The sequence below is a fragment of the Trichoplusia ni genome, chromosome 6 (assembly GCF_003590095.1).
Source record: "Trichoplusia ni isolate ovarian cell line Hi5 chromosome 6, tn1, whole genome shotgun sequence".
Taxonomy (NCBI): domain Eukaryota; kingdom Metazoa; phylum Arthropoda; class Insecta; order Lepidoptera; family Noctuidae; genus Trichoplusia; species Trichoplusia ni.
This window is the reverse complement of record NC_039483.1, coordinates 15,941,513-15,968,676: the sequence shown is the minus strand read 5'-3', so window position 1 is coordinate 15,968,676 and position 27,164 is coordinate 15,941,513. Positions and strand designations below refer to the sequence as shown.

Here is a 27,164-nt window from a genome sequence, read left to right as displayed (position 1 = left end):
TATAGACCTTATATATAGGTTAAAGGTAATAAAATAAACACAACACTTGCAGCCCTTATGATATTTATTTTTGTTAAAAACAGAGTACAAACTATCAAGAGAAACTCCTTTTTGGAAATATACAACGCGTATTATACATACAAATTTTGATACCGCCTTAACCCACTTCACATGTGACTTGTGTAGGTGAGGACCGCTAGTACAGCCCTGGGGGAATACCACCACGTATTCCAGTAATATATTTTGCAATTGTGTAAGCGGGACAGAGCTCTAAATGTAAGACTCGTCTTCTCCCTTCCACAAATGCAATACTACTTGGTAATAGCCCTCTGTATTAACGGTACACATCTACAAAAGTTACATTTGAATACTTGTCGCGTTGATATCTATTTTCTTTGTTCCTGATATAAATAAGTTGCTTCTTTATTGCTCAAATTTGAGGGAAATCGTGCTCAAATTAGGTTCGGACTACTGAAGGCATATCATTGCTGCTTCTAGAGCTTGCCTTTTTCCTTGAATTGTGAAAGTAAAGCCACTTTAGTAGTAGATTTTGATAACGATTTCGACGATTTTGTCTCAAAAACATCTACTTCTTTAGGTATACCTAAGTATTACTTAAAAACATTTTGCGTAATTTTTTTATGAAAGGAAATTAGAATTGACCTCAACAAACTAATTCGCAAGCTATAGAATCCAAAGCGACAAGTACTCCTTTATTGGTCGACATTACTTTATAAACAACGATTACATTACACGCTATTGTTGTCCACACGTGCCCCTTAATTTTGTTATCAAACAAAAACGACATGCGTGAGATAATTTATTTAGGTAACCTGAAAACGGCCTTGAATCGGTCACTCAATACTACATACGTACTTGTAAGCTAGTGTTGAGCTAAACTAATCATTTCCTTACAAAATATTGTCAACCCGTATCACGTAACATTCGATACATCTGATTTCGACTTATATATTTACATGCACGTTACATGAAAAACATTATGTTTACATACAATAATGCGGGGTTCACTTTATTCCTTGTTTACTTAACACGTTATGTAAAGGCTGACACGACAGAACTTAAAATTTTAGATCGTATTGTGACAGTTAAAGCCTACGCCACTGACAGTGCTTTTATCCAAGCGGAAATTATTCGAGACTCATCCCTCATCTGAAAGAAAATACTGATTTCATATCCAACCTCCGTCAAGAGCTGTGATTGGTTTGTATTTTTGGTCAGCCAATCGATTCCTTTGACAATAGGCTAGACAGCCCCTAGCCAAGTGACCTTTCTATAACATAACATAATAAAATAATCTTTTTTGCATATCACATGATTAAACAAAATATAATGTTACTAATTTCGTAGAAGACGGTCTTATAGCAAAGAACTTTTCGTTTAATCACGCGGCTTATACCTACCACCTTCACAGATTTGAGCGTTTTCTTTTGATTTATATCACTTGACGAGAGGGTCTGTCTCAGAATAGACTTCCAGATACCGTCTTTTAGTTTACCATTCAATTGTTTTATGCTGTATAACTGGAACTAACTGTCTACGTATACAAACAAAATTGGTTCTTTAAAGCTTGTTATCGGTAAAACGGGGAGAATAGGATTGGCGGGGTAAATTGTGACGGATTTTGTAAATATGTTCGGTGTTTACGGATTTTTATTTAAAATGAAAATAGCTCTGAAATAATTTACGAGACAGTCAAAAGCAATAATAAACTATACGTTTATACTGTACAACTTTGGAAGTCATTACATTCGATTTACCCCCACCTAATCCTATTCGCCCCGTGTCACGGTACTTCTTTCAAGGCGCTATCGAAGACAACTTTGCAGCTTCACGCCGCCACAAACTGAAAAGGTATTCTGTAACAGGACTTTAATTATTATTAAATATTTGTTCGGAAACTACGATTCAACATTTCTAAACAATCTACATTAACAAACCAACCTTAAGTCAGCCTCGTTATTCTAAAATGACAATTCAGGTTACAATTTTATTCGTGAAAAGTGACGCCATTGTTACAAACCCTTATGCGTAGTATATTCCAAGGTTGGTAGTAGATATTACCGACCAACACGTTACGACTGTGTAACTGAGCAAACAAGTGATAAACACTTTTAAAGGCTAATTAAAAATAAAGACACCTTAACAATTGTTACATCTGCGTGTTATATTAATTTATAGAAAAAAGATAAGTTACAGCCATACAATATAAACGCACCATTACATAAAATAATAATTGTTGTACAAATACCTCAAATAATTTAATCATTTTGGAAATATTCTGCAGTAAAAATTGCCTTCACTCACAGTTCTATGAATAAATTGGAGTATAATATCCTTGTTTGTGCTGACGCAATTTATTTATAAATAATTGATAAATTACATATAAAGAGCTACAGTCAGATTCTAGACCTAATCAATAAACTTAGTAATATTAATTGCAAGTAATGACTGTATTAACAGTTTCTTAAAAGCCGATCAATTAAACTTGTCACATCTACGGTGATTTTTAATCAGCAGACAAGCAATCAATGAGCCCCTGTGTCAGTCGGCGATCAGTATATTTGTTATCAGACTTCTAGAAACTGTCTGTTTATCTAACTAAAGAGGTCAGAAAATGCAGCCAAGGCTGTTTTGACTAACCACGGGAGCAATAAAAAGAAAACCAACTCAAAACTGTAATGTTTGTTGTCCAATAATGAAATTCATCGATAATATAATTGTTTCTAAAAAGTTAACATCAATTAGGTAAAACAATTAAATGAAAAAACTATTTGAGATAATCTCATCGATTCACTCGATAATACTCAGTCTGTGTTAACTAACCCCCACTATCCATGGGTTGCCTTATTGTAGTTACAGAACACACCACTTGTCAATGGCGCTAGTGTTGCGTTACAGCTGGAGTTTGGTTAAGCATTGGCGGAGATTCTGTAGTTCACGAACTTAACTATAATTACTGTTGCTATATTTTCTTCACGTACAATGGAGAAATAGGACAACGATAGATAGAAACCAATAGGTATGTATCAGGGCTGAAGGCAAGTTGCCTTAATTTATACGCGATTATAATTTTGCCATCTAAGTGTGCCTCTCTTTTTTATTTATGAGGGTTTTAGTTTGTGTTTACGAGAATCAGCGCCATCATTAGAATAAAAACAAACACTTCATAATAATTAATCGATAGTTTAATATCCTATAAGTTCTACGTCAACCAGCGCCAAAGAATAAACTCTCTCCTTGATCGTCGAATCTATGTATATTACAATATATAATAACTATTTATAAACGTTTATATAAACATAATGTGCAGTCGAAGCGGGTAGTTTTTTAGTTTCAATTAATTACACATCTAGTGACTTTCTATATTCGACAAAACATTGCTAGTGTGCGAGTGAATTTGATTCAAATAAATAGGAATTTGTTTTATCCATAAATTATTATTGTTTTATAACATTTTTAACTGGGAAGCATTTAATTTTTAGCTTGAAGTACACCCCTTCAAGCTCAGGTCGAATTATGGAAGCCATACGACGCATATAATCGGTACAAGCGAGACGGAACATATCACTTTCTCGCTTCCACAGTTCGAACGTTCGTAAAGAGCTCGCACGCGCGAAACGCACAACCCATATAAACAAATCAGCATTTTCGTATGTTTTAATGAAAATGTTGGTAAAACAAATCAATAATAAAAAAATACTTTTGTTTCATATAATTCTGAATATAAATAAGTTTGTATTCCTGTTTTCTTATATACAGTTTTCTAACAATACATCAAACAAAACAACTCGCACACTAGATACATTTAAACTTATTTTTTTAGCTAACAATATGTGATAAGTATATTTATTTATAATATATATAACGCTAATATTATTAAGGAATCTAAATACTCTAGTATGATAGTACTAGCATCTAAAATATAGTGTCCTCGACGTTTAAAGTTTAGTCAATTTTACATGAATAAAGCCTGAAACAATTGATATGTCCTGTTCCAGTTTCTACAAATCTAATGTAATACACTATTGGTGTAATTTCAGCATTCTCTGTGATATCAAAAAAACTAGTCCTATCAAAATGGACGTGATAACATATCTTGGAGGAACTATATTTTAGATGTGTGTATACGTTTCTAATGTGACATTATCTTTTCACATATAAAGGCTTATTGTGTGTCAATAAATATTTAATGTAAATAATCAGATAATTATAACAAACAAAATTACAGCTTGGCACCATTTTCAAACAATGAAAACTAATTGAAGCCAATGATTGTATTGTGACAAGATAATATACCACATCAATTGTTTTAGAGAGTGCATAACTCAAGCTAAGTTTATATCACGATTCGAATGACATGGAATTGCTTTGATCACAATGAATAACGCGCTACACTGCGGAGGCAAGGTTAAACGCGTAGTAGCAAGGCTTCGAGGCAGTCTTGCACGAATGCAAGAAATCATAACTTGCGAAAGTTAAAACAGATTCACAGCAAACTAACTTTGGCTTAATCCAATTTTAAAGATTTATTTTAATTTTTTTATTGCCTCGAAAGCGACACTTTTTGTTTTATTTATAAAATGGTATAGTCTACGTCACATTCATTGTGATAAAGCATTCTAATACCATTTTAGTCGCAATTTACATAATGCAACAAGATCATCTCTTCAACACACAATTCCTAAGGCGCAGTATTAACGATTATAGAATTTCAAATTTGGGAATGTTATCACGAGTTCATGGTGTCTATGAGAGAGCCTCCGAAAACTTTTAGTATTATCTTCTGTCCTTCTATAAACCAAATTCGGAATAACACAAGCCAGAGTATATACGAAGATATTCACATACTATTTTGCTGTTAATGATATTATGAATCTTAAAGTTAAGACATAAAAGCGATTTTCCTTTGCTGGTGATAGCATATCAGGCAAATTTTATTGTACCCGTATGTCGCAGGGTAACTACAGCGTGAATAAATTAGCCGTAGTAACATCTGACTTGCATGAAACTGTTTATAATGGAGGGCATCCGAATTAGTCCTCAGATCAGTTATGACAAAGGTCGATAAATTCACAAAGACGTGCCTCATCACGAGACATAGACGTACAAGTGCATTAAACATAAAAATAGATAAATTCATTCTTGTCACAGCCTTATTTAAAAACAAATATTTTTTAAAGTCACAATGATTTCGTTTGCGGCCAATGTATAAAAAACGTTTCGAGTGTCTATGCCCGCTGTAAGATCTATTGGAATGACTCTAAAATAACACAAACTCAAGGCCTTCAAATGAAATTGCAGGCAAAACTGCGCCTTAAGTGGTAAAGATGACTTGCACATAGAGTTGATAATTGTGTGCGATTAACGCGCGCTACCAGACTTACTGTGCGTGATGAGCCACTGTAGCGTGATGTCGATGTTGTCTTTCTCTTTGCACGAGATGGAGTAGCAGCATATCTCGCGGTCTTGGATAGCTGACAGGTTCCTGGACAATAAAAGTAGGTTGTTTAACTCATTAATAAACTGCTGAAAAACTTTGCTCAGTTGATATTATAGGAACATAAAAAAGGTTTAATTAACATGTGCCTTTGTCACGAATATTCCATAAGTTTTGCTATATAAAGTCCTCAAGAAATTAAGTTCTTTTAGCGAGAATTATGAACGGAACTCTCCGGTTAAAAAAAAATCCAATCCGAAGTTAGTAAGGGGGTAAGTAAATTTCGGGGGTTAGAGATAGAGAGAGAGCGGAGAGAGAACCTTCTCCTTTTTGAACTTCTCAATACTGAATTATTTTTGCTTCCACAATGTAGTTAAAGGTGGTAATTTTAGGTAGAATGAACAATTATGGACCCCGTAGGGCACAGCATTATGGTAGGAGGGAGGAGGAGCTTTGTTTTATACTTTATTAATTATTAATTATTTCGCTTTTCTATTTTGTATACGACACTTAGTATTGTATTGGGTACACCCTAGTGTAGAAAAGTTTAGGATCTATAGAAATAGCGAGTGAAATGATAAGTAGCTCACATCCTCTCGATGAGTCCGTGTTCGTCGAGCGCGTGCGGCAGGTCGCGCTTGTTGCCCAGCACCAGCACGGGGATGCCGGTGAGCTGCTGCTTCTCCAGCAGCGAGTGCAGCTCGTTGCGGGACGCCTCGATCTTGTCGGGGTCCGCCGCGTCCACCATGTAGCTGCGGGCAACGAGTTCGTGTTAGTCGGGGGTTTCATATTGGATATATATGGACAGTTGTAACAATCATATTGGAAGGAGAAAACATGTGTTTATGTATGTTTTTTACCTTTTCAAAAGGTGAATTATAATTACTAATTGGTAAGGATATAGTCGATATATTGTAGGATCCAGCTAATAGTCTCCATTTTAATTTTAAAAAGAATTAAGGAAGTTAAGATTTGTGTTGCGAGGGAGGTATCACAGATATTCAAATCACAAAGACAATCAGTAGTCGCTTACTGTATAATTCTCAGTTAAGTACTGTGAGAAATGAGGTCCTAAATCACGTACATTATATTAGACAAATATACAATTTAAAGGAAAAGTATCCGTCGAAAATATATCATTTAGTCCGTTAGACACAGTAAGGGTAAGGTATGCAAATATAAATCAAAACTAACAACTTTTCATAAAAAAGGGCCAACATGACCGACATCAAAATCCTAAAAATAAGAAATACATTACACTAAAACAAAATGATAACTGTACAACCGAGCACATTAATGTGAGAACAAAATTATATCCAATAACAGTGTTTAATAAAAACGAACAAATTGTTATGACGAATCACGAAGCTATCGGTAAATGTAATCGATACCCATGTGGCCTACACATGTAACCCTGAAAACTTCGTAAATATTGGAAGCGATTCACAGAAAAATGGTGATTGTACTAATTTTTACGTGACTAGTAAATTATTTTTTTTAACCGTCTTTAAAACTGATATAACCTCCTGAGCCGCCAACATTAATGAAATTTATATGGGACCAGATGACAGCTATTTTACGTTTAATGAAAAAATAATCTACATAATCGGTTTGTCCAGTCCGAAGTACTGAGGTAACAAATATGAAAAAAAAACCCGTACATTATAATCCTCCTCCTTTTTGAAGGCGGTTAAAAAAATGACCACTCAAACGACAGATGTTTAGGTAATTACATAATTTATAACGAATCCTTGATACATCAAAGGAGTGTATTTGACCTTTGCGAAGTTCAAGTTCAAATGGATTTTCACTTCATATAAACCAATTACAGTTCATTGTGTGTACATTTATTGATGTGAAAAAATTTGCCAGTAAGACCGATGTCACAGTGGAAGCGAGACAGATGCACACTGAGAGTAGTAGTATCTCGATTACACAATGACAAGACTTGCATTTTAGTTAATAATAAGCGCTCGGTATTATCATTTTTGCATAACAAAATGTTCTATGCATGGATGGGAAATAAAAGAAAGAAATTGCAGCAACAACAGCTATTCGTCGGCAGCTTAACCTTCTCCCAACTATGTTGGGGTCTGCTCCCAGTCTAACTAGATTCAGCTAAGTGTCTTACAAAGGGCAACTGCCCGTCTGATCTCCTCAACCCAATAATCTGGGCAACATGATATCCCTTAGTATGACTAGTTATCAAACTCTCTAGCTGCTACCTTTAACAATTGTCAATGATGTCTTAATAATAGCCAGCACCCACAATTGAACATGACTTCCGACAGAGGTGATCCAACTGCTTTTATGAAATAAAAGATTTAGAAGTAATAGGGTTTAGAAATATATTACTTACACAATAGCATTTACGCCTCGGCAATACCTCTCCCACATGGAACGGAAACGGGGCTGACCTCCAATATCCCAAACCTGAAAACATTATAAAGAAAACGTATTAAAAGAAGCATAGACCCTCCACATAATGCTATAGAGGAATAGCTATATAACAGCATCTAGCAATAAGAATTATCAGAATACCATATAAGTTCAATTGCAAAATATAATATTATTTATTTATCCTTTATGCACAACATGTTCAGACTGTTCAGAGGCAGACTCAATGCATTAGGCATACTCTACCAGTCGACCGTTAGTTAGGATGATGCAGAGATAAATACATGGAAGATGCACTGTAAATTATTGAGAAAGTAAGAAGCAAGTTTTTGTATATTATGAATATCCCACTAATCCCACTTCCCACTAATATTATAAAGGCGAAAGTTTGTGAGTGTGTATGTTTGTTACTTCTTCACGTCAAAACGGCTGAACCGATTTATAGAATTTTGGTATGGAGTTAGTTGACACCCTGGAGTAACACATAGTCTAAGATTAATTACGAGAAAATATCTTATTTTAGAACCACGCGGACGAAGTCGCCGGTAACAGCTAGTAACTATATAAATACGTAAAAAAGGAAAAATACGAAATTAATGTACATGTATATAAATAATTATACATACCCTCTAGATAAATTAGTATTAATGACACTTAGGCCCGATTTTTCAATCGTCAGATAACTTTTATCTGAGGAATAAATATGGCCGTTTGACATATTTTCTATACAAAAGCTGTCAAAACATCAAATAAAAGTTATCGGGCGATTGAAAAATCGGCCCTTAGTCATACAGTTACAATATTGATGTTGTACACGAAAGTTATACAAATTTTGGTTACAAATCACATTTTCCTGATTTTTGCTAATTATTTTTATCACATTACACTTCAAATTCACAAAGTCAATAACTATTAATTTATTTATACTATGTAATGTTTTGTTAATTACCTTAATAGTGACATTTCCTTTAGTGATTTTGCGCATGTTGAAGCCAACTGTTGGTATCATGTCTTCGCTGAACTGACCAGACTGTGGAAAAAGAAAAGTCAAGGATATTAACCCTTTATAGTGATTAACAAGAAGATATAAAAACGCCTTCATAATTTAAACATTAGTATAGTCAATGTTGCTCAGCTACAAGCCTTCTTTATACAAAATTTTCTTCAGAGGTATTAAAACAGTAATTATATAAAACAAAAAAATATGTCTGACATTTTATTACTTTGCAACTAGAGTCATTACTGTAATGTTTTAAAAATGCCTGCAAAACTTTTAGTTTTGATTTCATTTTTTGATATTTGATTTATTTTGCATAGTATGTTTTTAAGGTGGCTCATGATTAAATTCCAAATAAAAGCTCTATTTAATTTCACACGAGAACAGTGAGAACGCCAAACAAGAGATTCCAATACAGATAAAATGTAATATATTATGACCTTGTGATAATGTCATGTATGTATGTTTTACAAAATAAACACTTTATCATTTGTATGAATATCTAATGAATCACTTTACTATATATGGAAGCGTGGGAGTATATGAGATACATATATAATTATAATTCAGATGGCTTAATTTAAAAAAAAAAAATATTGTTGGTAAATTATCAACAATGGTTCCCTTATTCTGCCTTTAATTTCAGCTTACAAATATTAGTTAATATGTAACTTGACACTTCAAACTTTCATTCTAAACGTCATCAAAGTTCTTTATCAGCTTCATTAAGGTAAATTGTATAATAAGAAAGGTATTTCTATATAAAATAGATAAATTCAATTATTTTATATTTGTACGACATGACATTTATATTTTTAATTATTCAACAAAATCTTGGGGCAAAACAAGAAAAACTTTTCCTAGAATTTGAATAATAATATTTTTCGGTCCCACATTTTCCCACAATCTATTATTAAATATAATTTGGTTTGTCTTAATTCTAAATTATACTTAGTAAGATAAGGAAGTAAGATGCTGAGATAAGAACAAGATATCCAAAATGTGATACTAATCAAAATACACCACAGATAAAACATAGATACAACCATAACGACTAATTAATTCAAAGTATTATTTAATTTTGAACTTTAAATGGATCCAATCCTGGTATTAAATTTAAATAAACATTGAATCTAAAGCTGTTGTTGATAAGATAAGAGGTAAATGAACTACATTGAACACACTTGTATTCAATATTAGTATGACATTGGCTTAGGACACTGATAAATGAAATATTTTCAACTGTCATATGATCCTTTAGAATCTAAATTAAATATTTTAAATGTAAGAGTAACTGTTGGTCTAACTGTAATATTTTTAAAGCTAAAACAATCAACCACATTTGAAAAAGGAATAATTATGTATTTAAAATTATTTTAAATACTACACCTAAACCAATATTACACACACTAATTGATAGTTAGCAATGATAACAGATAAAAAAGAATGACCTCTTGAAATAAGAAACAAAATGTTTAAATTTAAGTATAATAAATTGAACTTAGAAGCAGGGAGCAGGAGTTCCTCAGGGCAATAGTTTGAAACAAGATTTCATTCTCATTAGGAATGTTCAAAGATAAGGCCATATAGTTATAAACCATAGATTATCTACATAGGATAATGTGATCTTGTTCACTAGAGTGGCAAAGGTCAGAAACATAAATAATAAGTTATAATAACCATCATAATATTTATATGTATTTATATCTATTGAGAATTAGTTAACCTCAATCTAATGAGCTTCAAATAAGGCTAATAAAAAGAGTCTTTATTAAAAGATAATCTTACTAGTCTTTTGATAAATTCTACTTATAATATTTTGCATAAATAAATGATGCATAGAAGCACAAATTAAATATAAGTAGATGATTAAATATATTATTTTATCAAATATCTTTATTGCCCTTGGAATGTTAATTCATAAAGACCAAAAAAAAATACTATTTCAATTATAGCCATATGTGCTTTAAAGCGTTTTCGTGCAAATTTAAGTACCTATGTAACTTTCACCAAGCACTTAATAGTATTTTTTTACAGTACAGTGATAGTATCTTGATTATTAACATGATTCCTTTAATATTCTTTGTTATGAATGACACAGAAAAATATTGAGAGCAAACAATGAGTAATAGGATCACATAATATTGTACGCAGTCGACAAGTACGATACACACAAACGTTAGAAATCATTAAAAAACGATCATAAACTCTCGCCTAACTAAATACGATCCATTGACTTCTCACACGAATCAAATATGTTGAAAACTATACAGCATAAAGGTAATAAGCATAAGGAAGTCGAAACAACACAAAAATATTGTTTTCAGATAATACTAACGGCAATGACGTTAACAAAAGTTGTTTTCCCCGAGTATTGCAATCCAACCAGTGTTAGCTCCATCTCCTCCTTCCAGAACAAGCTTTTAATCCAATCAAGGATACGATTGATTATAGCAAGCATTTTTAATTATTAAATCACTGTGCTTTACGCAAAAAACGTAAAATAATGAACGCCTCTTCCGAAAATCTGCTGTACAATTTGATTGACAGATTTCAATTTACGTTTAGTTACTTACTAGTGGTGACGTGTTAGAAGCCAATTTAAACAATCTCTGAAAAACGTTTACGAAAAAAGAAAACTGAAAAATAACAAAATTGTTGCCGTTTATTCCAAAGTATATTTTTGTTTTTAAGTATAGTTTAGTTCTCAAAAAAAAAGCACGCAATCGCATATTTAATTAAATCACACACTATCAACTAAACGTCGTGGCAGCTGTCAAGTTGAATATTGCCATCAAACAAAAATATGTTTCGTACGCAAAAAAACATTTTGTTAAAATAAAGTTCTACTTTTATTTTGTTTGAGTCCAATGTTATATTGTACACAAATATTTTTTATATTGTATTACTTACCAACTCGATTTTGTGAATGCAATGAGCATATCTCAAGTTGTGGGCATGTCGATAGATTGTAGTAACACAGATTCATAATTATTGAAATACTTCTTTTATTTTATTGCTTTTATGACTGCTTTGAACTGTTATTAATTATAGCAAGGTTTCTCTCGATTTTTTTTATTACTTGTTTTTGGTCTTATTTTCTACCTGTTCGAATATAGAAATTTTTTGGTGAACACCAACTCAATTAGGTATGACTAGGTGGTCCTACTGTATTTACCGTCTTAGTATCACTAACAAGATTACGGGGCAGATTATCTAGTTGGACTAATACTACTTAGATACGAGTACGATGGTATTACTGGACAGTTAATTATTTAGCCTTTTTAAAACTGACACAAAAAGTAAGGGAGCGCTTTTGTGTCTAGCCATTGTCTAGTGAGTCATCATATTATGGGCAGTAATTTCCCAAAAATCAGTGATTCGAGCTATTCAAATTATATTATATACGATAAGATTGCATTTCTTCTCGACGAAACTTTAAAATAAATCCGTATAACTTTTATTTCAGGCGTTATTAATCTATTCCTTAAAGTTATTCTTAATGAACATTTTAGGTATCCACATGCAAACCAGACTCACAGACTCTTATTGCCTGTCAAAAACTACATAATGTATTCCACCACACTCAAATACATAATATTTATTTTCCCACGTTTTTATACACTCACTTTCTTGTATGTTTGTCGTTCCGAATGGATTTTTGAAACTCAATTTTGAGGCATTTCCCGATAACCTAGCGGGCTCAATTTTCAGGGTCGCTTCAAACCCGATGATAATGCAATTTACAACTTTAAAAACTTCTAGGCTGATTTAGATAACATTCGAATGGAGTGACATTTAAAAACGTGGATATTTTGATTTTTCAAATCTATTCATTTTATTTTTAAATGAAATCAAAGCTCAATTTGTACGGCATCGACTTTTGTGGAATTTTAATAAGTTATTAAATTAGATTATTTTTAAAACTTACGTAACCATAACCTTTCGATTTGTTTGGCAAAGTTATGAACCTCTGGCTTAATTATAAGTGACCTTTAACTTTTAAGTTTTCTGAACAAAGTACAATACAGAACGTTTTATTAACCCTCCCCTCGTGCTCAGTAAAGAAAAGGCGTTATATTTAGCGACACTAACACACCTTTGCATTTCCATAAGTTTATTGCAGTCACTTATACCATTTTCAACCAAGTGCGGTACGCTAAAAGAGGGAGTTTAAATATAGGGAAATATTAAAGTATTCGCTGTTTCAAAGTTAAATTATATTTAATCTTGTATAAAAAAGAACATTAGCCTTGGAATATTTTTCTATAACCATTAGCTATAAAAAAGTTTAGCCTTAAAATTTCAAGATATTTAACGCTTACCTACATTGAAAGCTCAGATTCAATGAATCTGCAACCGTATGTAAAAAGATCCAACATGAAAGTGTCTACGACACGCTAACAGTGGGTAAAAATTTTGTATAATTGCTAATTTAAATGTTTTCTTTAATATCCTGTCGTAATCTAAACTACTCATGTGAGCAAAAAATATTCAATTTACGCAGTAGACAATAAGAAGCCACGTGCTTCAAGATCGTGGAAAATGTGAATTATTCTAGAAACTACTTATAAAGGCTAAGTTACATCAGAAAGGGGTGCTACACATAAGTACATTGAAAAACTAATATTATTTAAAACTAGCAACATTGATAAATCTGCAGCATATTGTCACAATAAGTGACAATGATATCTGTCATATTTAGAAAGTTTAAATTTGGCGGAAGTGTGTATTTCAAGGTATTGAAGTGATTATGTTTTACTTGTTTTTCTACAAACTATAGAATGTGTTTTTTTTTTCATTTGAATGAACATTAAATAAATTATTTCGATCTAAAAGAAAAAGATAATGAGGCATAAATAGTATATTAGTGTATTCGTTGTAGTTTGTATTGGAACTATTAGCAGGTTGTATGTATTATATAGCTAAATAATTTGTTTGTTTTAACGCATTACTCTCAGAATTGAGTAGTGCGGTGTTAAAAATGACTTAAGTGTGAAATTGCCTCTTTATTGAAGAAGACTGCAGCTATGATTAATAGGAACAAAGCAGCATTGAAATTTGAAATAAGTTACCAAAATGGTGAGAAGATGCGTGCACTATCAAACTATTAATCTGATTTTTAAAATATAACGTATATCTTCATATCCAAACTGACGAAGTCGCGCGCACAACTAGTTTACCTAAACAAACGCACAATACGATCTAGGTATAACTCTACAAAATAATAATTCGTTCATAACAATATGCATTGCCTTAATTACAAACGTGATCATATAAGCGAACATCCGTTTACCCAAATAGAACGCATTACAAACTGTTAGATAATAATAATCCGTGGCAAAATAATGGCGCCAAACGTGCAATCGTATTGCGTACATAACTAAACTATAAGTTAGTCGTAACCTCGTAACACGGTGCACAAGGGCCGAGACCCGTGCACAGTGCGCAGGTCCCGCGAGATGTGAATTAAACACGTTTTGCAAGTTACGAATAGCATTGCATTAAATTTAAACCCGTGCACGTTTGTAGTACCACCATGCCATTAAACATGACCACGCAAACGGAAATATCAAACGCCCCCGTAACTTACCAAACTAATGTAGGGTTTCATAAAGTAATCTTTTTATAGAATTTAAGCTTGCTTGTATAATTCAGGACAGAAATAAATGTTACGTGATTTCTTGTGATTCGGAAATCTTTTTTTTACTGAAGCACTTGGGTTGAGTTATTTTAGAAAAAAAAAATTCTACCACAATAATTTCAAAGGTTGGAATTGGAAAAAAATTGTTAAGTATATATTTTATTATTTCATGCATTATGCCACCCAGGCTCAGGATTCGTGGATGCAAACGCTTCGCGTTGTCCTACGCGGGGATCGAATCCGAGATACGTCGCGCTCAGTGGTTTCCTCAACCACACGGCTATCCGGTACCTTAAGTCAAATCCGGGCAATAGGCAATTTGAATACCTACTCTTTTTACAATATTTTTTGTACTTGAGAGGATGAGACTCCTGCCAATTTTATCGGCCCCTCTAGATAATGATAGATATCTTATGAGACTAGCTTTGAACGCCTGTGGCTATGTTAAAATATATGAAAAGACTTTTTCACAATAGTTTGATCAAATGTATTATTTTTTTCCGAAATTACGACTTTTCGATTAAGATTTGTCAAGTTGGTACACTTGACTGATTTATAATGTTAGCTTGTTTTCAATTATTATTGCTAGTATGACTTGGCTGATAATGTTTCAAAAAGAAAAAATAAGTTAAAATAAAAAAAAAAACTTATAATATCGCTGAACAAAAAGCCTTCGACGTTTGGTTACCATTGGCATAATCAGAATCATTTATTATTTATAAAAACATAGTAAAGCCTTAAATACAGATCTGTTGAGTACGTAAGTGTATAGAGTGTCTGTGGCTTGACATACAAAAATGGGTATGGAAGATACATAAAATTTCTTACAGCGGGAAGCGGCCTATGGTCAGTCTCTACCACGACAATCTCGAAATTTCCCGCGTATGCCACGTTTTCAAGGCTTCATTAATTTTCTTTTCTACGGAAAAAACGGTATATATTTCCAGAAGAAGACGGTGGGATGAACTCGACTCTTTCGCACGATTCTGAAGTGTATTAGCACAGTGGTATTAGCCATAGCCCGAGATAAATTCGACGAGGAACAGGCAGTGAGCAAGTCGCTGATAATTAATGATGATTATCTATTGAACTTTTTTTCAATGAATCATATGCGACAAAATAACATTACTTTAACACTTTGTGCAAACCAAATTTTACATATTGAATGTTTTGTATTTAATGTAAGTTCAATCTAACTTCGCATTTATTGCAGTCTTTTTACTACATAATATTATGTAGATTTTTATTTTATTTCAAGACGACGATGCAATGTAACAAAATCAGTGTTTTACGCGACGTTCCTCGGTTCCTCCTACTGCAAAAGTATGGGGGTCACAGGATTTGAGACAAAGCCTACCGGAAATTGGACATGATGTTTTGTTTTCAAGGGCTATAATTGACGGATCAAATAACGAGTAAAATGTTACCCCACGATTACTCTAAACTTTTCTCACAGTAATCCTGGCCAGTAACAGATGAAAAAAATGTGTTACGTCCTCATAACGAGTAGGTACTCAGTTTGCCCCTATTTTTGTCATGTTTTTATTTTGTCTCCGTGCGTTCTACCGGCCCGCTGCGGTCACGCGGCCACCATGCTGGGCCACGCCCCCACTGTCCATAGTCATAGTCTGAGGGTTCAGGAGTATGGGTACGAGATAGTTTTGAATTAATAAGTATCGAAAGTGTACGATTTTTTTTCTAAATAAAACTTTCACATTACTTTGGCATTGTTTTGAGGGAAATTTGTTAAATAAAAAGTAATGAATACATTATTGTCATTATTTATATTTTGAACATAGAGGAAGGTCAGTTCTGAACTGCGATAAGCAAATTTAACAAATTTATTTTTTACTCAAATAAAAAACAACTGAATAATTTGAGTAGAAAGTGTTTGGGAATGTAGTTTCATTGAAATACATTATGTCGTCCGTTTTACATAACAATATTGTCTAGCTCATAAAACGATAGGGTATATCGCGGCGGTGCGGGGCGTAGCGAGAGTCACGTCACTGCGGTCACGTGCGGGCGAGCGTGGCCGGCGCGGCCGCGGTGCCGGCGACTCTCCTACGAAACCTATTCGACCGGCCGCGAGCCACGCCATCGGGCCACGACGCCCACCCTACACTCTATGCAACCTAATTGCAAGTAAAATTGTTTTAGTACACGCTGCATCTCCATTTTAAGTCGGAATTCAAAGTACACGGCACGAGCAGTGGAATGTGCCCCGGCATTCCGGCGCCCCGTGCCATATTTTGACGCCGCCGCCGCTGCGTCACATGACTTAAACCGGCCGGTGTTTAGAGTACATCCGTTCAGAGTGCCCGCGAACCTCACTGGGTGACGACGTTCACGCTCCGCTCTATACATGCAGTTAAATACGATAACAATAAATTACATTCGCTGTGATTGTTTATCGAAAATGGATTGCGAAGACCTTACATAAGTGCTTCAGCTTGTGAGAGTGTATTATTATATCCGTGAAAGGATAAAATGTAAAAAGACAAATTGTATTTTATCATCTGTGTTTGTGATACAGTGTACTGTTGTATTTGTTGTGACAGAAAGTGAATACCTAGGTATGGAAACACGAAATTATTGGGAGGAGAACGGACATTCCGTTAAATATGACAAGTAAGTTTAATGTAGATATGACTTGTTTTTTTAAATAGTTTATTTAGGTTCACTAAACTATTTCTTCGAAAAAGGTAAGTTTTTGTAAAAAATCTAAATGATCGGGACTTAAGGTCGTAATAAATAAATACTTAAACATTAACGTAATTTTCTTCCTTAAATAATGAAGGTAATAGATTTGAATAAAACAAGTAAACAAATTTTAAAATAATAGGTAGTGTTGTTGAGTCGTTTATCTGATGAAAGCTGCGAAGACAGAAAAGCTGAAACGACATGAATGTGGCTGTTTTAATAAACTTGTACCTACATAAGACTTTCTCATAGACGGCCTTGACACGGAAATAATTATTCGATGTTTTACATTTTCATGCTTATCAGATGTTTAAGGTCACTTTGTAGTTTTTAACAACATCTGTTTATCAGTGGCTAAGTGTTTATATTAGTTTTTCATGAATTTTTCGCGGCATTAGATAGTACAGCGTGCCTTCTGTTTGCCTACTTAACATAATGTTTATGCAAATAATTAAGAAGTCGATGAATAATGTAGTTTATTTTCTTACTCTCGCTGAAACGTAGTGATTTTAGAATGACAGGTTTAAAAAAATACCTTAATGGAAAAAAAAAAGTATATCAAGGAGTATCCTACAAGGAAAAAAGCAGAAATAAAAATGTTTAATAATCCTCAATTCATTTATACTAAAATTAAAAATAAACAAAACAAGGAAATACTTAAAGAGGAAATTACTTGAACATTCATTGATAACAATTTTATCATACGTTGGCTATGATCTGTAATTAAATTAACCACGGTAATTCGCGACTTTGTGTTCGCATCAAATATGTAACGAAATCGAATTGCTGAAAATGTTAACAAGAAAGCAATCGGTATATACATGGAGGATTGCAAAAATCTGTCTTATAATTTCAACAATTCGAATTAGTATAACAAACATTAGGGTTAATGCTCGTACGCGTACGTTAACATTGAAAATAATACGAAAACTAAATTGGGTCCATAACTTATCTTCGCTACTTATAATTGGCTGACAAAGTGACAATAAATGTTGTGCAACTGTTTATCACAGATATAATTTAATATTCCATAGGGTTGGATAGATGCATGTAGGTACTGTTTTATATCTTTGATACATTTCCCAAATACCTACGAGCTACGCGATAAGCTTTACTGACTTGCCTTTCTCTAATTTTCCCAGAAAGTTATTTGTCAGCATTTGTGAAAATGATTAAAATCTTGAAACAGTTCAGGGCCAATATTTTTACTTTTGAAATATTTCATCTGTAATTTGAAACCTGGGAAGATCAATTTTTCATAATTAACTACTGTTTTTTTTTTGTCATTCTGATCAATTCCTTCATTCTCGTTATGGTCTATCATGTCTTCTTTCTTCTAGATTTAGTAATGCTTAGACTTGCAGTTTTTTAATCAACGAAAGAGATACGTTATCACAGATTATATTTTGCCAGTAAAACTTGTTTTAAACTGTTTACTTAAAGTGTATACCTACTCATAAAATATATCTTACTGCACATTATCAAATGCCTTGGAGCTTGAACGTTTGACCCCAGCGGCTACTGTTCTGAAAATTTACCTAATTATAAATACAATCTAGTTGAATGCACTGGAATTCTGATTGGCTATCGCACGATCGTGTGATGCATTTGAAATAGTAAACAATCAGTTTTACTTATAATACTTATATATTTTTCCTACTACCGGCGCTCGGCGGAAAGAATTGATTCAAAGGTGAAACGAATTGCATGGTGACCATAAAAGTAGACTTAAGATGTTATTTTTAAGTTCTGCAGTCCCTTCAGAAAATGTACAACTAAAAAATTCAGTTGTCGACCAAATTAGGGAAGAAGAATGCTAATTTTAATTATTTATGTCCGGAATATATTACCTTGTTACTGTATAGTTGCAATGCATGATAAGTACATAGCGATTTATGATTATCCTAACTCGTATGTAAATACTACATTATTTACATACGAGTTAGGATAATCATAAATCGCTATGTACTTATCATGCATAATTAAGGACAAAAGTACGTCTGTTTTTATGTCTGTCAATATATTAATTCTGTACAGATTCTCTTTTCTAAAACAATCACCATCTCTACAATTATCTTTAAATCTCAGTACAATCTTGTTTAAATATGATCTTTTCTCGGTTCTTGAATCCGACTTCAGATCAAACGCACAAACCTAACGTTATCCTTTTTAAATTTAATGGCAAATTACTTTCATAAACGCGTATCAAAAAAATCGCACGGTCGACAAAAATAACAATATCCCTACTCCTCCCGTGACATTTAAACGATAAGCGTCAAACAAGGCGCCACTTAACACATGTAGCCATTAAGTTTTTGTGCGTTAGCACATTACACATGGGTCATGGAGCATTTGACCTTGAAAAGAGCCTGACTTAAGATATCCATCCTATCTATCTTGATTAACTGATAGGCTGTTACCACGCCTAGAAAAGTCATGCGATTGAAATCAAAATTTATCAAAAAATGTCGTTAATAATTTTAATAAACTGTCGATTGCAAGTAACTTTTAGTTTTATTGCAGTAGGTAAGTCTTAACGTTCCATTCAACCGTATAGTACCGAACCGATATAATATCGAGTGTAAAACTTTTCTCAATATTGTATGTATACATATACTTATTCAAAAAATATTACTCATATTTAATTGTTATGTATTATATTGCAACAAATCGCATGGTCAGCACACAGCCAGTAAATCTGTGCCACATGCGCGAGATGACGTCATAGTAACTTGTTTATTTCTATTTATAGAACAGAGTTCAATGCTACAAAATGTTTCAGAGCTTATCATTATTATTCTTACGTCCGATTTTCCGTTTAGCGATTTGTGATTAATGAATTCATAGAATCTGTATTCGGCGAATGACCTTGGTATTTTTTAATATAAAGTAATAAAATGCGTATTCTGCTGTTTTGAATTTTATCGAAATTTATCCTTACTTTCTCCCAGGCCTCATCATAATTGTTAATTGACATGGCGAAGTCACTCATACTACGGTTCTGTTTTTTTACTAAATTAGCTCTCAAATGTTAATCTCCTACCACTTCTAGGGCTTAAATACCTAAGTATAACGTATAATACTTAATCCCCGAGTAAATTTCCCTTATGTAGTTATGCCACAGAATTAAGGACTGATAGTGTAATTAATTACCATGCCAAATAACCGTCGAGGCTGTGATAAAGAAGTACAAATTCTATCAATTCGACATCTAGATATTATAGTGATTTGTGGCGAAAGCGAAGCGAAAATAACACCTCGGTAACACGTGACAGCGGCGCGGACGAGGGGGGTGGCGCGCGGGGTGCGCGGGGGCTGCACGCGCCGTCGCCGCGTCCTCCACACGCCGCGCGAAACGTGACCGAGCGCACACACACATCGGCGACACGTAAAACACGTAACGTTGTTCGCACGCACACATCGATACGTTCGCCAGCTCACGTTCGTATCGCCTGACTCTATTTGCGGGTATACCCGACTGTTGGATTTTGTATGGTTTTCTTGAAGATTAATTCGTATTAATTTTGAGGTTATGTCACAAAGGACTTAGTTGGGTGTTGAACGGAATTGTTCCGGCGAGTTTTCATTGTGTTGTTGCGGCCGGTCGTTGATTTTTCCGGCAAGGATTTTTTTATTTAATGTTAACAACTTTCTTTGAACTTGAACTTGGCGTATGTTGATAAACTCTTTTCATGGTTTAGCTGTCGACTTTTACTTTTACATACATACCTATAATAAACATATCGTAGCTAGTCCTCGTAAATGCCTCGTGATTCGTGACTCATGGATAGGAGGCATAATGCCTATTATAAGTAAGTATAAAAATGGCACCTGCAATACCTATACACAAAGACGATAAAATAAGTTCCGATAATTTTACTACAAACGTTACGTCCATATTACGTAACAAAAGCATTAATGCAATAATTCCATCAGGAAAACGAAACGTGATTTTTGCATAAAGTCATCTCGAAAGAAGATGTACAGAAAGAAATACAAGACTTTACCCCAAAGTCCACGATAAAGTTCTTAAAATAGGGTATTAAGTTTAGTACTTGTAAACATTAGGCGCTAAAAGTTTTAAAATACCGCACTAGTGGTTCCAAAATGTCACTGCTTTTGAGAAAAATATAAAAATAGCACGACCAATCGTTAAAGACTCGCCCAATACGCCTTAATTGTCCAGACAATTAAAATCAAACGTATGCTAATTACATTAATCTATTTAAGTTAATATTAATAAGTGAATTTGCACTAGGTGTATTAATATCGAGGGATTATTGCTACCACGGGCGGATGCCGTAGAATTCCAGTAGGTGTTAAGGCAAATTCTATTTTAAACTTTCAATTAAAAATATAAACTAACTTCCAAGGATCCAGGCAAAATACAAATTAAATGAAAACTTACAAAATCCATGCAGATTGCAGTCTATTAACGGCACATAATTCACAGCACGACTTAAAGTCAATGTGGATTAAGTAAATTAATATAACACTAAATAATTATTGAATTTTATTCTTTAACACGATACAATTGTTGAAAATTATACGTATGATCAGGATCTTACAAGAAACGTCAAACTGTAATGAAGATGAAATTATTTTCCATATCTGTCAGCTATTTTTAATAAGCCAAAATAAGTAATAGTTAAAATTCGTGCACTAACAACTAGGACAGTACTTGAAAGGTTAAAAGTTTCCGGATTGAATTAAGCTCAACCCTTACTTACGGTTAAATCCGAAATAATGGAGTTTTGTACAAACTTTCCAACTCACCTTTGAAAGGGTATAGAAATAAATCCCGTGCTTACTTTTTACGGTCTCGTGTTTTGAGTATTAGTAGGGCTGCCAAGTTTCGTCGGTTTCAATAAAGGTTGAACGGCATTTTAGGATTTCAACGATATTTAAAAGCCTAAAATGTCGTTCAATCTCCTAGACCACTTCGTACTCGGCTAGACTATTAATCATTATTCGTAATTACTTAGAGCTGATTAACGAATTTCATTTGTTCATAAACTCAACTATCTTTCTCTAAGTAAGATTCCCTACATCCATACTTTTTTTTTTAACCTTTGAACTTCTTCTGACAATTTGTTTTCCACTTCTGTTGGATGCTAGCATATTCTCTTTGATCCGTCCTCATTTGTCAAATATCAAAAAAAATATTTATAAAATTATCTTGCACTGAGAGCCACCGTTCACGACAAAGCTGTAAATGCTATGAAGTTCTCAAATTCGTTCTCCTTTAAGTCCATGTGACATTTCGTTCCAATTCCCAGTCAATTGGATCCTGCACTTGCAGATGTTGTTGAGACGTTACGTGATGTGGGGAGGGTCCAATCTGGAAACGTCGGATAAACTAGGTCGATGGATTGTCCCAAGCATACAGAACTAGTATAAATTGTGTGTTCTAGAGTTTGCACGCCAATTTATCCGTGTACTGGGAAAACCAATGGGTACAAAATACACGGAATATTATGCCAATGTTAGCGATTACAATTAAACTTTAATTTAAATTAAACTGCTACTATACCACTTATAAGCAGTTCTCATAACGGTTATTTTTAGGTTAACCAGTCGTGTTGAAACCAAATGAGCTAAATATAGACTGAGAAATAATTAAAAGTAAAAATAACTGCTATTTTTAGAACAAATTTCATCATTCGTGTCAAGCAAATGAGACAGATATAAAACTGCAGTACATGTGTAAGAAAGAATTTAAAAAAACCAACCTTTATATTGACACAAATTGCTGTTCATGCCGGAGTATCCTTATATGAGTTTCCAAACAGAAACCATCTGCTTGCAATAATGGTAGTGATAGGTCTGTTCTATTTATTAGAACAATAACTTTCGTGTGTTGGATTCATAATTATTTATTGAATACCGGTTAATCGCGCCAATTTACCGGGATAGCTTCTCTAGTTTCGGATCCAACTATGGTACTTAATCATGAGCTGAAGCGGTAGCTGGGCCAGTCTGCGTCGAAGTGGCTATTTTTTTGCACCTAAAGGCAGTACTATGACAAAGAAAATGTTCGTCGAAGAAGACAATACACTTTACGATGTAAAACAGGTTTTGTTGGTTTAAGCATAGCTTTGACAAGTACAGATAATATTGCAAGATTGTAGTACTAAGTAATTGCGTGCTAAATGCAACTTGCTGTATAATAGTTTATGCGTTCTTGAATGTCGTAAACACATCACAGTCACGAGTCGCGTAAACTAGTTTCGTCGGTATTCAGAATTGTGGAGCAGTTTTTCCTTCACATTAATTACTTTGATTTAAATGCAGATAAAGGACTTTTAATTATGCATTTGGACATACCAAGAACATTTTAAAGGTATTGATATTTAAGTCGATATTTAGTTTTTTTATTTTTGAGTTTTTGACGACAACTGTTGGGCGCCATTAGCGGTGACTTCAGGAGTTTATTTCATCGGTATAATTTTCTACAGCGTTTTGATAAAATATTTTTATAGATAACAATTGAAGTGTTTAATCTGCTTAATTATATTAAGTGACTTTATGTTTTATCTTGTTCACTTGATTTTATGTGATTATCACTAATAATCATAACGACATGTTATAAATATGTGTACATTAAACATTGCGCGTTAAAATTCGTCATACCTACCCGAATAGCAACAAAGCGCGCAATGAAAACAAAACATATCACTCAGTTAAGGTCCTAACGATGTAAATGATAGTATAGTACGAAGGGTTCATTAGTCATCAGTTCAAGGCAGTACATTCATCACACGTGTACAGTCTGTAGCACAGAATACGGAGCACGTGTCGTGAATAGCATCCACTTACTGTGTGAACGCACTCAACACTGTTATATGAATATAGGGCTGTCAATCGATTGATATTTTTGTGCATTTTTTATTGGTTGGCTGTATGTTAGAGACCTTTGCCTATGCCTAGTAAAGAGATGTATTTGACACTGCATTTTTTTGCTTAAGACATTATTAAAAAGGACTTCTTTTTTCAAAATGTAAGTCTTTCAATACTACTTTTTTTTCTATTCCAATGCAGGGCAATTGCCTATCCACTTTCTTTCCATTTTTCATGCCAGTGGTTAATAGAAAAACGATATGTGTTTTTAATGATGCAATCGAAACCAAAATAGTTCTGATTTAAACTCTAGTACGCGTACTGCTCTTAACGTAGTAATAATATTCTTAACGCTATTTTCCGCTATGCATCCCTCGTCAGTGAAGGAGTATATTTATGCATGAGTCAACACGTTCCAACCCTTTTGTAGAATCGTAGATTTAATTAATACGACTAAGATTTTCCTCGCTCTACTACACGAGATTTTCTATTAATTAATTACAACTTCCAACCATCTGAGCAAAACATATCGCAATGTTATTTTGATTTGAGATTACATTTGTAATTTATTTATTGCAATCAAATCAATCTTTAAGCTTTGTCAAAACTGATAATGTAGCATTAAATCAATATTTTCGTGCCTGCATTTTTGAGTTTGACTGTTGACAAATTTCATAGCTTTTTATTGAAAATAGAATTTAACAGTCTTTATTGTAAGCTGTACATTAAAGTAGAGACAAATAAAGTTATTTAAAAAGAGTCGTCAAGTATTAAACTAGGAATTACTAAAACAAATGAGACTCGTAATTTCTTATTTTCACTTGAGGAGTTAACTGTATAATCATGTTTTCTTCAACAAAATCCAACATTGTTTCTTGGAACGTATTTATATTAAATAGGTGTAGCTCCCAATCAGCGGCAATTACAATTAGAATGCTATTTATAACGATAACACTTACGACTGCATTGTTGACGTAATTCACCTATTAATATGCATTGTATGGTAAAATAGAATCTAATTTATATCATTTTTTAAACTTAGCGCTCGTCTTGCAGTTTTTTTTTGTTAAAGTTGGTTTATCCTCATGGACAGCCACCTCCTTGGGGAAAAACCGTCAGACTATTACTGATTAAACCTCCATCACCGTACAACGTCTCCTTCATTTAGTCAGTGCACGGCAATCCATAGCAATTCATGTCGCACGTTATTTAGATGCTCGCCTACCACCACTTGTAAAGTAAGACGTTAGTTACATTTGTGAAAGCGGGATGCGACTATATGCCGTGTATAGCGTCATCTTTTTCCTACATCTGTAGCACTGACAATTTAATTTCGAAATTGACAGCGTCTAAACAAAGTCGTAAGATTGATCTTCCTAAATCGTTATTAAATAGCATGCGGTCTATAATAGGGTTAGTAGGATTAATGATAATGATGAGCATACTTAGAAATACCCTGCACACGTTCCAGTAATAGAACACGTCATTAGTACTGGCTGTTGTAATTCGCGACATTGTCACCGGAGCCCGCAAACAATGCAATTAGAGCAGCACGTGTATCGTGACGTCATCGCACATAATTATAGCAGGTGTATCGCATCTTGTTGTAAACATTGTGCGTTTTGGCTAACGCACTTCACTGGGCACACTTTACAGTTCAAAAGCAACTTTAATGACTAAATGTTAAGGTTAATTTTGTAATTCGTCCTTTTTTTTGTTGTACTCCTGAATATAGTTTATCATTGTTTCGTGGTTCTATACCTTGAAATTCAGAAGAAATCCATTTATAGAGCACCCGGACTGGTTTTGTATTAGAACGATCCCCAAATGAACGATTTTCTACCTATTCGTCAAAAATGTCTTCGAATTACTTAGTTTGTATTAATGGCTGCATAATTGTCAATACCTACTTATTGTAATTAATCTCAATGGCCATCGTCTCGCACACTCCGATTCGCAACGATTACAGCTATCAAGCGACCCTAAACATAATGTAGTTATTTGTAAACTTCGTTAATAAATTATAAACATAAATGTGTTATACATAATTATGTTACAATGCTTACACATGTACACTTTGAATATGAATGAGATGCAAATAACGAATAGGAAGGCAATTTGTAATTCTTCGAGCTATGACTAATTTGCTGATACGGCACAGAAGTTGTCCTTTGATATCAGAATTGTGAAGTATTGGAGGCCTTGTTATGCTCAAGAGGTTGTAGAAGACCAAGCTAGATTGCGAATGTATTCCTGAAATTGCCTGTACTATGAACTCATGAATCGATAGTGGCTTGCGAAGTTTCGGTGCGGATAAATTTCTTTTTAACGAAGATAAAGTTCGCACCGTGAAAGTCCACGGTAAGCGGGTTGATCCCCGGTAGAAGAAGGAACTTTGGTGTTTCTAGCCGGACCACGACGCGAAGGAAGCAGTATCCTTTAGGATTTCCACCGGATAAAAATCGATCGATTCGAAAAATCTTTTATACTTAAATATTCTGCATTTGAGATGAGATACCTACGCGACGAAAAAGGAAATTAGTCTTTTTGCTGTGTATGAGTCACTGACAGACTCGGCGAGGGTGACCCACGCACATCACTTTCTTTTTTTCCTTTATCGGACGTCCAGCCAGTGCACTTCAAACATTTTTTGTACGTTCATTTGTCTTTCCAATTTCTCATTTGTTTTTCCTGAAATCCGTTGATATAAAAAAGGAAGAACAGAGATTCGAAAGCAAAAAAAAAGCGTGTAAAAATACTTACTGGCATTTAAGGTCTTTACATTTATAGGAAAACTTGCTCTCTGCTTGAACAAAGTTATTCATACGTATAACCAAAATATTACAATATTCAAAACTGCAACGTGTATATCAGATATCAAATCAGGCACGTGACAGAATTAGAATATGTTGCTCAAAATAGAATCAAATATAAAATCACACACAGTACTATTTACATAGGTAAGGCAATTTAGTTTACTAGAAACTTCGAAAAGCTTTAGTCAGTTTGCAAAATAAAAGTGGAAAACGTGACTGTATTCATATATATTTTCGTATTCTCGTACTATGGTAAGCTGAAACATTGTTTTTGATTTATGCTTTGTTACTTAAGAATATTTTACTCAT

The 27,164-nt window shown here is 33.7% G+C and overlaps 2 protein-coding genes across 5 annotated transcripts in view; one reads left to right on the top strand and one right to left on the bottom strand.

Moving 5' to 3' along the window:
* Nucleotides 1-46: 46 nt before the first annotated feature.
* Nucleotides 47-11,410, bottom strand: LOC113495273 (ADP-ribosylation factor-like protein 8). The gene is made up of 5 exons (XM_026873937.1): nt 11,191-11,410; nt 8,805-8,885; nt 7,818-7,891; nt 6,049-6,210; nt 47-5,506 (listed from the first exon to the last, which is right to left on the bottom strand). The coding sequence occupies exons 1-5, from the start codon at nt 11,311-11,313 to the stop codon at nt 5,383-5,385; spliced, it is 564 nt and encodes a 187-aa protein (XP_026729738.1). The 5' UTR covers nt 11,314-11,410; the 3' UTR covers nt 47-5,382.
* A 5,193-nt stretch (nt 11,411-16,603) lies between these two features.
* The window catches only part of LOC113495267 (transcription factor cwo), a 34,367-nt gene continuing 23,806 nt past the window's right edge, over nt 16,604-27,164 (top strand). Inside the window, exon 1 of one of the 4 annotated variants that reach the window (XM_026873923.1) lies at nt 16,604-17,127. In XM_026873923.1, the coding sequence (XP_026729724.1) occupies nt 17,075-17,127 (53 nt within the window). In that variant the 5' untranslated portion in view covers nt 16,604-17,074. The remainder of the gene's footprint in view (nt 17,128-27,164) is intronic. The other 3 variants (XM_026873926.1, XM_026873925.1, XM_026873927.1) reach the window with 3 other exon arrangements.

What these genes read in the sequence shown, in the direction of transcription:
- LOC113495273 (XM_026873937.1), bottom strand. Translation starts at nt 11,313, where the DNA reads ATGCTTGCTATAATCAATCGTATCCTTGATTGGATTAAAAGCTTGTTC. An exon ending in CGAGGCGTAAATGCTATTGT is followed by an intron (nt 6,211 to 7,817) that starts GTAAGTAATATA and finishes CGTTGCCCGCAG; the next exon opens with CTACATGGTGGACGCGGCGG. An exon ending in CACGGACTCATCGAGAGGAT is followed by an intron (nt 5,507 to 6,048) that starts GTGAGCTACTTA and finishes TTTATTGTCCAG; the next exon opens with GAACCTGTCAGCTATCCAAG.